Raw genomic sequence first — 12,973 nt, 5'->3', positions numbered from 1 at the left:
GACTCCACTGAGGTGGGAAGTCATGAATACAAGCTCCAACCTTCTCCCAGTCTTATGTGTTATGACCAAGCACATCACGGGGGTTTGCTACGGAACAATCAGCGAAACCATTACAAGAACAGTTGGGTTTGCAATATACATTTGCCCCGGTTCCTCTCTGTCTCCATGAATTGATTTCAGAGCCAGAAGCTCATTCTTCACTCTGCCTCTCTGCTGTTGTCCGAGACACTCGGCTTTTTCTCTCTGCCTTTTTCACACAAAATCTGAACATGTAATTTACATTTGAATGAGTGGCTATAATCTGCTGGTTGTGTTGTTGATCCAGGACTATATGTTTTTATTTTTCTTCAAGGATTTAAATGAGGTAGGGAAATGCAGTGCTCAGTATTCTGCAAAGTTGTGGCATTAGGAGACAAAGAGAGATTGGATGGAGGGAGATATTGTCAACATAAAGAAGGTGTATGCAGTTTCACATACGAATGGAAATTGACACTACGGTACATTATGTATCTGTCATGGAAGCCTTACAGACGTGCAAAATGCTATAAAACGCTCAATACTATATGTGGTGACTACATCCTCCCCCTATTTAATTTGAGATTCTAATGAATAATCAGTTAATAATTAATATGAATATCCTTGTGTAGTGATATAATAGGAAAATAGAAACAACATGACCAATAATAATACTGTATATATTATAATTATGCTTGATATTATATGTACATCTGTGTTTTACAAATCTGACTTCACTCACTGTTATGAAGTTGAAATTACAGGGAAAACAAAAAAGCTTAAAGAGATCAAGTAACAAGTGTTTTACCTCAGGAAGCCAAGGGCACGGAGGAATGGGGCTTGAAATCACAGATGGAGGAATTTTCTCGATGACCTAAAGGAGCAGATAAGATTGGACAAAACAAATCAGAATGGATAAATGAATATCGAGGTAAATACACATGGTGTCTTCTTCTCTCCCTCTTCTGCTTCTTCTACTGTTTGTCACTCTTTGCCACCCTGTCAGACACGCACACACACACACACACACACATACACACACAAACAATGACAAAGAAACAAGTAGATCCATTCCGAGCGAGATTCACTCCCACCTTGTCTGTCTGGTGAAATACAGTACATGTATCATAGTAAGCGTTTGATGCGGAGGGAAATGTAAAAATTTGCATGCAAATAGATTCTACAGGCAGAATCCATGCATCAAAACACTGTAACCACAAGAGACAAAACTAAAATATCTAAGCATACAGTGTGCCGTTGCACAGAAAAGGCAAAATAGTTTTATGCCAAGGCCTTTTATCTTGCTCATTGCATTAAATCACATAATTAATTGTTCTAAAAGGGAGGGAATTTATCGTGCAGACAAACAGTGGAGGATGGTAATGTTTGCCTTCCCCACACTACTTCATGAGCGACACTTTCATAAGCAGCCCCCTCAAAACACACACAAGTAAGGACGTTGCTCTGGGCAGGTCCAAATAGAGTTATTCATATTCCCTGTAAACGTTGCTACACAAGTGAAAACATTAACTTAGCTCTCAGCCTCCTGTGCACACATGCCAAGCAGGGTCCTTTTAAAACGCTGTGGAAAATGACAGTTGTGGAAATACTTGCCCATACACTGCAGTGAAGGAAATTTTAAATCATTGGATTTTCAAATAAATGCCACATAACTCAGTTCTAGGGGCCTGCGGGAAAACAGAGGTGATGCAGCATGATGGTATTAGTACTGCAGCAGAAAAACAGTCACTGCATCTGCATCACATACTATAAGCCTTCATCAGGGTGACATATCATGGTCCGGAGGAAAATTTAAGAAGGATGTTAACTGTGCTGAACAAGCGAGAGCTTTTGTTTTGGTAAAAGAAAAGCTGCCCCTTCACTAACAGATACTAAAGAGCAGACATGTTGGTGAACATCACCCGTTAGAGATGTATGGAAATGTATTTCTCCTGTCATACATGTAATTATCCATTACTCATTATATATTTGAGTACACTGTAGGTGTTAAGGAAAGAAACATAAAATACTCTCCATGTAAAAAAAAAAACATTGCTGAAAACTGAATATTGTTCTTCTCTAAATGACTAAATCCTCATTGGATTGATCTCTTGTGTGCATTACTCTGCTGCAGCTCAACGTTTCATGAAAAGCACAATTTAAAAGTTACAACAAGTGATTTTGGTCATATTGTTTTTTATTTTATTTGTAGAAATTTGAAAACTGAATGCCATTTTGAAAGACTATAATTCACTCTAGCATTTTCTTAACACTTTTTTTTTTTAAAAACAACTCTGTCACCTTTTGTGCAATGGGACTGCTGAGAGATGGTGATGCGATTATTTAAGTCACAGACTCTTGGTTTGGGTCCATTTACAGACATATAAAATTACCCAAGTCCCGACCACCTCATTACCAACATAACCTACAGCCAGTCTTTCAAGGACAACTATCTAATGACACCACACGTATCCGCTTAATGTCTACGGTTTTTGAAGCACATAGTGACTCTCTGCCACAAAGACAGAAAGGAATGCATAGAAAGAGCAAAATGTACTCTGATAAAATAAGCATCTTAATTGATCCCTTATGTCCGTTTAATTCAGAGGAAGTGAGTGTTTCTCTATGGTACCTCCCATTTTTTCCCAATGTGTATGAGGTTTTTTTTGTCTCTGTATCTGCTGTGAATCTGGACAGACCATTTGCAGATGTGGCTGCCACCTGGTTGTGCTAATACACCTGACTGCTGTTACTGTTAACTCTCTGCATATCAAGTATATCCTCCATCAGTATTGTTGTTTTTCAGAACCAAATTCATAAATAGGCAAAGGTTTTGTAATTTGTCACTGAGAAAAATAACATGACAAAGTCCAGACTTAATGAGATGCTTATACTGAAGGTAAATTACTATGAGTTCAATACGTATAAAAAATACTTTTGAAAATATCAGGCAACTGTGTGTGAGGACAAAAAAGGAAAAGAAGGAAAGAATGGGGTAAACTTCAAACTTCATTGTTACAAAGTTATAGTAATCATGATGCTTTTTTTTGCCGACTAGTTTCAAGTAGAGGAACAAGCAAATGAAAAAAGGTGAGGATAGATAATATTTTTTATTTTTCCTTCGTTTTAATTATTTTGGATTCATCACATCCCTTGAGAATTGATAAATACGTTTTCCTGTCTAAAGAGATTTGGAATTGCTTTGACTGTTTCTTATTATGTTTTTTTTTTAAATTAAAAAATTAAAGTGTAAACTTTAATTAATTAATTCCAAGGTGTAAAATCAGGACTGACACTGAAAATCACAGTTTAAGACACCCAGTCTGACTCAAGACTTGTTTTGTTGTGTATTTTCACAATATAATCCTCGCATAATGTGGGTGTGAAAAAAAAATTAACTGCTCCCCGTGATCATCATGGGTACTACGAACAGTACCAGACAATCCCTATTACGCTTCTGTGATTAGTTATTATTTTAGTTAGTTAGTTATTTTTTTCATCCTTATTTCCACTTGAAAGTGACGCAGTGGCTTTTTCTGTTCAGCTGCATTGGCTGAAATAAGAAAGCAACGTTTGGCAGCATGAAACTAAACCTGCCAGGCATCAGCCAAGTGCCACGTCTGCCCTGTTCTACACTATTTAAGGTACCAGTTGTGCTACATACATAAACACCTTCTTTGTATTTAAACCTACCATGAGTCATCTACTTGGAGCTATGTCATGTTAACACATTAACTAATAATATAGTTTTTGCATACAAAAAAACACTTCTACTAAAGTTTTTTTTTGCCTCAAACTAATTAGATTTTTTTCAGTAACATACTTACGTAAACAAAAAAAGTGTGCTGCAAGAGTTTAACTCTAAGACACTCGTGAAGAATAGGAAATGGGTAAAAAGAAAAAATTGGCAGTGAGTAGTCTTGAATTTACTGTGTGCTGTACCATGTCGGATGTGCATGTACATCTCATTCAGTGGGTTCTGGGCAGAGGAAATGAGCATGAGCTCCCCGGGGCAGGGATTACTCTAATGACTTTGAGAGCAGCCTTGTGCGCCGTAACTTTTGACCTCTGCTCATCCTCTTCTCCAAAAGACGACAAGAGAGACACACACGTGCAAGCACAGATAAATACTCACGCATATGAACATATAACGCACATTTTATCTACATAGGCACTAATCGACCTCCCACACAAGCCGGTGAGAGTTACGAGATGCAGAATCGCACACAAACAACAACACAACAGATCCTCTCCAAGCCTTCCTATGGCACCATCAAAAGCCTGCAAGAATTCCAACCCCCAACCAGCCCTTATGTCAGCTGGTGTACTGCTACTTGAGTGAACATTGTGCATCTTATGCTGTCAGCCCGCATAGCGCCAACGTTCCATATCAGTGCATCATTGAAAGATCGATAGATTTATCACTTACATAACCATTGTGCACTGGTGCCACAGATATAAGGGGAAAAATCTTTTGCAAATTAGATCTGTCTTCACACAGATGTCATTTAGCTTGGAGACTGAAGTATTTGATTCATATAAATGCCAGAATACAGAAAACACAAGGAATATCATGCTGTGAAATAAAAGGCCGGGGCAAATCAATGCAGGATCATTTATTGTTTGTTTGTGTATTTGTGTTTGTCCTGATGTGTGCAAGCTTGCACGTGTGTTTTCATTTCTAATGTCTGTATGGTTAGTGTGTTTTCAGTTCTAGTGCATGAGTATCAGAGATTTAACTGATCTCTCCCAATAAGGAAGCAATCAAAACAAACAAGCTAAAGAGTCTAACAAGGCAGCCATATATAGAAACCAAATTTTCATTTTACATACCACTCAAAACACATCAAAAAACCCACCGAACAAACACACGGCCTTTAGAGAAGCAAAGCCTAACTGCTAAGAAAAGAAGAAATGATTTTCTCTTTGAAATGGCAAGCACAGAAACATGTTCTTTGGGGGGGCAAACAGTTATTCTCCATGAAGTCATTTAATACATTGTTGTGGTTAATATGAAATATCAAAATATAGCAGCACTACTACTTAGATCAAAGAGATGTAATTAGATAAATTGAGGAAGAAGGAGAGCGGCTTGGCTGTAAATTGCATGGTGTGTGCATGCTAAGACACAACACTGGCACAGCTGCACGGAGCTGCACTCACGATTTATCATCTCTACATCGCAGGAGCCAGTGGCCCACACCACTATTAATCATCAGCAAAATCATTTAATTCAGCCCAAGCCCGCCTATTGTCTCAGTTTCTCCCCTCACTCTGGGCAAATCAGCCACCACAGCAGCAGCACGCACCTCAGAGGAAATCACACAGACAGAGTGGGATGCAAGTGTTGGATTAAAACTGTCTCCTTTTTTTCTTTGGACAGGCTATGTAGCACATCATCACAGGCAGATGGTGCGGAGGGGGACTTCTTTGTAAATTAAACAAGTATGAAATTTATAACCTGCAAAGACCTCAGTTCAAAGTACAGAATAACAGTTGATCACTCAGTGCTTTGTTAACACAGTGACAGTGTGGTGGATTTTTATGAAAGGTGCCCATTCTTGTATGTCCTTTGCTCACAGCCGTGCACAAAGAAACTGTGTTTAAGTTGCAAAAAGCTAACAAATCCAGACATAATTTGTCCTAAGAAACCTTAGTGTTTCTTCAAAGTGTATTTTGGCACATTGGTCTTCCTGTTTCAACAAACAAATTGTTCTGGAACAGTGAAACAAGATGCCCACAAGACTATTCCTCGTCCCAGAACTTACAAAAGAACTTTTCCTATTGTGTTTCAGAAAAGTGGCCTTTTCAGTTAGTGCACCAGCGCAGTGAAAAAGTTATGTTGAAAGACATAAAAATCAGATGTCTGAACACTAGCTGAAACGCAAGATTGGGTACAGCAGCGCTGAGCCTCTTTTGCTCACCACAGCGGCTGACTTACATTGGCACCTTCTCCAGCTACCCCCTCACATGCCTGACATGACTGTGCCCTCGCTGCACCCCCTCTCGGTGCCAGGCCAACTTCCAGGCCCACTGACAAACAGGATAAAGTGGGGCGAAACTAGGAAAGCCAAACGATGACATGCTAATGACAGTGAGCACACAGTCTCTGAAAAACACAGATGCAGAGAGCGGACACAATACACGTACGCCAATCAGGAAGCAAGCAATATGCAAAAGGGCAAATGGAGGGTGCAAATATGGAAACATGCATAGCCAGAAGAAATTCACACAAAGATGTCACCCTTTCATACTGTCATTCAAGTAAAAAACACTCACATGGTCACATAAACAACACACAAGGACACACACAAGCACACACATGCGAGAGAGAGCGAGAGAGACTCACACACACACACATACGCCAATCACAGGTCACATTTTACAATTAAATTGATAGGTTGCAAGTATGATATATGAAACCATATTGGGCTTCCATAATCACAAATGAGGATGTAATTCATGGACCAAAATCTGTTCATTAGAAAACGCAGAGATAATATTCCATTATACACAGTAATTTGATTGTAAAGATGATTTGGAATAGAAATTGAGTTGAAATGATGAAACAAAAATGGCAACAATATTTTGTAAGTCTACATTTTGGGGTCATTATGCTGTTAAAAGGATTTTTCATTCACAGTTAATTTGGGGATTTTGAAGAAAAAAATATGAAACCTGTATCAGACAGTAGTGTGTCAGAGTACATTCATATGCAGGCCAGTGCGTGTCTAAATCTTTGTGGTGTCATCAACTTATCTGTAACACTTGACTTGAACCTTCTCATTTTCACATGCAGCCTGAATTGCTGTCCAAATTTTTGCTTGGTCGTTTTGGGTACATTTGTGGACAACTTTGTTTCTAAAATCATGCTTCTGATTCGCTCAGGGTGGCCGGTTATTAAATTAGTGTTGGAAGAAACCGCACTCAAAAGGGCGAGAAAATGTAGTGCAGTAATCCCGATTCTGCTTTGCTTCAATTTTCATTAGGTTTCAATCACAAAAGAAAAATTCTCAGGACAAGTCAAAAGAAACGTAAGAAACTTATTGAAGACAATTACATACATTTATTGCATATCATTTAATTGTATGAAATGAAAAAACGAGCACATAATCATCACATATGGTTAGTGAGTGAAATAATTTTGCACAGCAAAATATATATATATATATATATATATACTATATATAAGATGAATGATTAATTAACATTTTCAAGATATATTGGCGAACGGTACTCCCTCGTTTTGTACATGCAGGGTGTCAATCCCTGACGATCTAACAATGTCCAGACATTATTGATTATAATAATTGTTATTGCTTTGCGAATATTGACTTCGCGTAAGACAAAACAACAGTCTCTCCTGAACTGATGATAAAGTATCAAAATGTTACGATTAAGTCGTAACAGAATGCCAAACTTAGCTTCTTGAGATGCGGAGAATACTAACTTGTCCTTAACTTCTACATGATTACAGGCGACAACTCTTTTCCTTTTTTTCTTTTTTTTCTTTTTTTTTTCTTTTTTTTTTTTTTTAGTTTATTTCAGTCCAAAATATGTCAGTTCGTTGAAGACACACGTTTCCAGAAGCGTGGAAATTTACTTTGACTTCGGCTATGAGAATGACCTTCTTCAACAATACTTTTTGGAATACGAAATAAGGAAACGTGTGGCGGAGACCAGTGGAAATCTCACACTCCTGTTTGAAGCCCATGCTGCAAAAGCGCTGTTTAGACACTGCACAATACTTTGGAGCCGAGCCAATTTCTCTAAACCAGTGTTAAAAATTCTTCTGTGCAGCAATCTCCTTATTAATCTATCGCTTCAACCTGTAGCACGTTATATTTTTTTGCAACTTAGATTATAAAACTTTGTACTTAAATTACGCTTTAAAAATTATTCAAAGTTGACAAATGCACAGTGGAATATCTTTAAATAACAATGTAGGCTTTAAGCAACAGTCTAAACCTCCAGGAAAGGCATTGGTGATTTCCTTAACAGTGAAGTCTTTTCTGTTCCCCTTGCACCAGGATCCCCGCTGATCAACTTCCATCAGGAATGCATAGCGCATTCACTGCAGCCTAATGACAGCCGACGGTGGTGCACTTCAACACAGCTGAAATGCACTTGTACAGATTACAAGGGGTGGGAAGTCCTGTCACTTTTTTGTTGCTGTCCCAAAAAAGTGAGGAGGCCATAAATGAAGTATGAATGCCATGCTGGAGTCATCCGACAAAAAGGACATCTTCAAGCACAGAAAGAAAAAAAAAAAAAAAACCATACATGTCCAGCATGCAGGGCAGTTCAATAACACATCTCTTTAAAAAGAATGGATAGTTTATAATGAATACAGTCTTTTGTTGCTCAACACAATAACAAGCAAACGCATGAGATGAGGTGGCGTCAAACGGCAGGCTCGCAATCCTCCAAGTTTGGCAGACAAAAAAAAAAAAGAAAGGTAAAAAAGACCAAAAACATACTGTCGATGGATGCAATTTTGACAGGAATCTGTACACTGGATTAAAAGTAAAATGATGAAAAAGGGCAAGTTGATGAACTTCAAATGAGTATACTTAGTGCTTGCATGCACACCTCGCATACTGCGGCATAAAGTTGGATCAACTTTCAAAAATCATATTTTACTCAAACACTGCAAATCTAATGAACAACGATGAAAAAAAAAATCTTGACAAACAGGGTATGCATAATATACTGAATATGACAGCAAAAAGTAGATGAAAGTTTTCTGAATATGCCTCTCCAAAATTAAACACACGGATGACAGAGCCTTCCAAATCTAAAAACAGTCGTAGACTTCAGCAAACTCTTGTTTTCAAAAAATGTATAAAGTAAAAAAAAAAAAAAAAAAAAAAAAAAAAAATCAAAAAGTGGACAAATTAGTTCTTGGTCTAGTGGGCTTTGCGCCAAATGAAAAAAAAGTTTCATAATGAAAACTTTTTTAAGCGGGGGTGAGTAACTCATCTGATATTCTTTTTTTTTTTCACGATAATGTCGAGACTCACATGAAAAACTCCGGGGAGGAAGGGTTGTTGTCACTGCTGGATCCATTTTCTCTGAAGCCGTTGCTGATGAGCTTCTCATACTTTTCTTTGTACGCGTCCCTCTCCCGGACCAGCCTGGAGATCTCCTGCTTTAGGTGCTCGACCTGCTGCATGAGTTGCGTCTTCTCTCCCTCCAGGACGTGCCGCTGCTGGACCCTCTTGAACCGGCAGGACTGAGCGTAGCCTCTGTTCTTTAGGGTCCTCCTCTTCTGTTTCAATCTGATCACTTCTTCCTTGCTGACCCCCCGTAGCTGCCGGTTGAGCTCCCGCACTGACATGGTCACCAGCTGCTCGTCTGAAAACCTCTCCTCCAAGCGCATGTGTGGGTGATTTGTCCCAGAAGTGCCGCTGCTCTGGACGCCAGGTGCCTGGTGGTGGCTGCTGCTGTGGTGGTGGTGGTGGTGGTGATGGTGTTGCGCTCCGTTCTGAGCGGCTGCCGCAGCGATGACTGCCGACACCACCGCCGCGGCAGACCCCATCTCCTCCCCGGCCATGGTGCCTCCTGCTCCGGCTGCGCCAGCAAATTGCTGGCTCCTGGCGTAGCCATCGAATGACTGGAGCTGGTGACTGCTGTTGATCAGCGCCTCGACCGCGTCTTCGGGGCTGAAGCCCAGCGCCTCTGGATTCAACTGCTGTTGGTAACCGGACATCCAGTAGAAATCCTCTATGTGTGTCTTCTGCTCGCTCCCCGAGCCCGGACTGGGCGCCGAGAAGCTTGGGGAAGGGGGCACCGAGCTGCAAGGCGTGCTCATCGGGGTGGAAGACAAGGATCCCCCGGCGATAAGGCGACTGCACTGGCTGATGTTGCGATCGGGCTCCACCGGCTCCTTTTTCACTTCAAACTTCATCAGATCGAAGTCATTAACATATTCCATGGCCAGGGGACTGGTGGGCAGGTCGGAGTTGCTCATTGCCAGCTCTGATGCCATCCTCTTGCTGCTGACAGTCCTCCAAATGGGGTGAAGAGCAGCTGTCAAACTGGGTTGGTTGGGAAGAACGTGAGCCAGTTTGATTTTTAGGCGTTTGTCTTGAAACTGAAAAATTAGGTTTTCGGCGTCCCCTTGTGCAGCCGCGGACTTGCAGGCGTGTGAGAGTAGTTTTTTCTTTGCAGAGTCTATTGCACAGACACGCCAGTGCCGCGCGCAAGAGTAGCGGAGTCCTTTTTCAGCATGTGAAATTCGGCGGTTTTATATTTCAAATATTTAACACTTTACGGTTTTCTTCATGAATACATTGCGCAAGCGGAGAGGGTGAGAAGCCGAGAGTAAGGGAGTACATGGAGCCTCGCACGTTATAAGCCGCTGACTGGTGGGGCGATTTTTTAGAGGGATCACACAGCAGATGAGTTTAAGAGCATTGTAGCTGCCCTGACGTCAGGCTGGAAATGGGAAATTGACTCGGACGAAGAGCCAATAGGGTCGCACACTCCGAGAGCTAATTAACATATTAGTAACCTACAAAAACAAAACTTTTCTCAACTGTCAGAGGCCGTCAGCTGACTGTCAGCTGGGGCGCAATCTCTTAACTCTTACTTAACTCTAATTTGAACGCAACTTTACTCTCCGTTTTTATATGGAGCATAAAAACGTGGGTGGGGGGGGGGGGGGGGGGGACGTATCTGGAGCTACAACTGCGACCAGTTTATTTTGTTTTGGCGTCAGTGGAAATTCAAAGCATTTAGAGAAAACAGAGAAATCAAACATAGAGAGACAGATAGATACTTACATCTCTCTAAAATAGAAAAAAAACCTAGCATTATATATTTAATGAGAGCATTTAATTCTAATTTTAGATTTGATAATATTTCTGATGTTGTCAGTGCAGCATATTAGAAAAATCCCTCCAACTTCTAAATGACAGCATCTGATATTTCTGTTATTTTGTAGCAATAACTATATAAAACCTCAGTGACATATATTGACGATGTTGAGAGGCAAATTCAGAGACAATTCACCAAAAATATGAAAGGTCGATTGAAGAGATTTGTCATGCCTTTGCGCACCATTATAAAACTCAACACTGCCACCTTTTGGACGTGCCAGTGCATGGGTTTCCCCTTGCAGTCGCTGTAATACAGTTCAAACAAAGAATAAAAGTTATTATAAAGGGGTGAAAAACATGCTGTTTGCAGAACACACAGACACAGGCACACAGACATGAAGTGTGTTTTCATTTTATTAAGGAAAATACACTAAATACTCCTTGTGACTCTCAAAGGAGTTATGTAAGAAAATCAAACCTATGGCCTACTGTGTGGAAGAAATCATGGCAGTGGAAGTGAATGCCAGTGAACCCAATGTTCCATCCAAACTGATATTATGTAGTACAGCCATAAAATCGCTTTATCTCAGCCCTGGCCCAGGCATTGCAGCGGAGTCATATAAAGCACTCTCGTACTTTGCACTTTATCTCAGTTCAGAGGTCTGCTACTTTTAATTGACCCATGTACAACGGTAACATAAGGCAGTCTGGGTAGTCCTGCTTCCCATATTACTGTTACCTGTCCAGTTAAGTGGTCATAATGGGTTTATCACAGGGACCGTTGTGATGCTTTTTTTAATATTTTTATTTCAAACATTTACAGGGCAGACAACTTAGCTCACTGCCGGTGTGAAGTGATACTGATGCATACCGTTTCATCCAACTGGCTTACGAGTCTAACTATGATAAATTCCTGATATAGAGCCACGTAATGCTAATTCATTCAGCTTTATTCCTACGCATTAACTCGAATTTATCAACAAGGATGACATTAGAATGGGATTTATACCCTGAAGTTTGAGTTCCCAACTGTATGTGCGTTAATGGCAGAAGGCAATTAAACTTATGACACACGGCAGTTTACTCATTCAATAATAATGCAATTTGTTTGGGAAAAGAGTGATGTAAGCTATACTAAGGCCTGGTACTGCTGGCCAGTAAGAGTGTTGATTTCTTGTGGCCTCTTTTGACATGGTGCTGACAAATAACCATTTCTTTCCTGTGACAAAAGCCTATAATCATAGTCTGTCTCTCTCTCGCTCTCCGAGTGTATGATCTCATCGTTGCAACGATGTGTATTTTTAGATTCCTGGGTGCACACTATGTAATGATAGGCCAAATCAGTCACGTCCCTGCTGGCAAAAGCTATGGAAGATGATCCTGACAATCAGCCAGATATTTTCATAACCATAAGGAGTTCAACACGTCCTTATGTTTGTCCTAAACTGTAGCTCAGATTGTTACTTTCAGTTTTTGCTGTTTGAAATTCAGTGGCAACACTCTATTTTCCCATCTGTCTCTATTTTGTGTGTCCGTGTGTTGTCACAATTGCTATAGTAAGTGCACAAACATACTGACAGATTCTATATATCAGTAAGTTAACAGTGAAACATTGATCACAAAGAAGACACATCTTTGAAATACAGAATTTAATGTTTTAAATACAGTGGCATGAAAAAGCTTGGGCTTCCCTGGTCAAAATTTCTGTTACTGTCACTAGTTAAGCGAATAAAAGATAACTTGATATCCAAAAGATGTGAAGTTAAAAATGCACGTTTCTTTAATATTTTAAGCAGGATTACTTTTATTTTTCCATCTTTCGATCAAACAAAAGTTTGAGCACGTTGTATGGTCAGTACTTAGTAACATGCTGCCTGGTAAGTATCACAGCTTGTAAACACTTTTTGTAGCAGCCAAGAGTCTTTCAGTTCTTGTTTGGGGGATTTTCACCCATTCGTTCTTGCAAAAGGCTTCTAGTTCTGTGATTCTTGGGCCGTTTCGCATGCACTGCTCTTATCCACAAATGCTTGATGATGTTTAGGTTAGGGGAGTGTGAGGGACGTGACAAAACCTTCAGCTTGCTCTTCTTGAGGTAGTCCATTGTGGATTTGAGGTGTGTTTAGGATCATTATCCT

General features: G+C 40.1%; 1 protein-coding gene across 2 annotated transcripts; it reads right to left on the bottom strand.

Moving 5' to 3' along the window:
- Nucleotides 1-861: 861 nt before the first annotated feature.
- On the bottom strand, nucleotides 862-10,355 carry mafa (v-maf avian musculoaponeurotic fibrosarcoma oncogene homolog a (paralog a)). 2 transcript variants are annotated; one of them, XM_040131115.1, is made up of 2 exons: nucleotides 9,039-10,355; nucleotides 862-889 (listed from the first exon to the last, which is right to left on the bottom strand). In XM_040131115.1, exons 1-2 carry the CDS (start codon nucleotides 10,004-10,006, stop codon nucleotides 862-864), a joined length of 996 nt encoding a protein of 331 aa, XP_039987049.1. In that variant the 5' UTR covers nucleotides 10,007-10,355. The 2 variants fall into 2 exon arrangements, with proteins under 2 accessions (XP_039987049.1, XP_039987057.1); XM_040131123.1 differs by lacking the exon at nucleotides 862-889 and having other exon boundaries at nucleotides 8,934-9,495; nucleotides 9,649-10,355.
- Nucleotides 10,356-12,973: the final 2,618 nt, after the last annotated feature.

This window comes from Xiphias gladius, chromosome 1 (genome assembly GCF_016859285.1).
Source record: "Xiphias gladius isolate SHS-SW01 ecotype Sanya breed wild chromosome 1, ASM1685928v1, whole genome shotgun sequence".
In the NCBI taxonomy this organism is placed as follows: Eukaryota; Metazoa; Chordata; class Actinopteri; order Istiophoriformes; family Xiphiidae; genus Xiphias; species Xiphias gladius.
Note: the sequence above shows the minus strand (reverse complement) of the source record. Positions and strands in the feature narration are given on the sequence as shown.

What these genes read in the sequence shown, in the direction of transcription:
- mafa (XM_040131115.1), bottom strand. Translation starts at nt 10,006, where the DNA reads ATGGCATCAGAGCTGGCAATGAGCAACTCCGACCTGCCCACCAGTCCC. An exon ending in TCCTCCCCGGAGTTTTTCAT is followed by an intron (nt 890 to 9,038) that starts GTGAGTCTCGAC and finishes CTGCTCCTTTAG; the next exon opens with GTCATCGAGAAAATTCCTCC.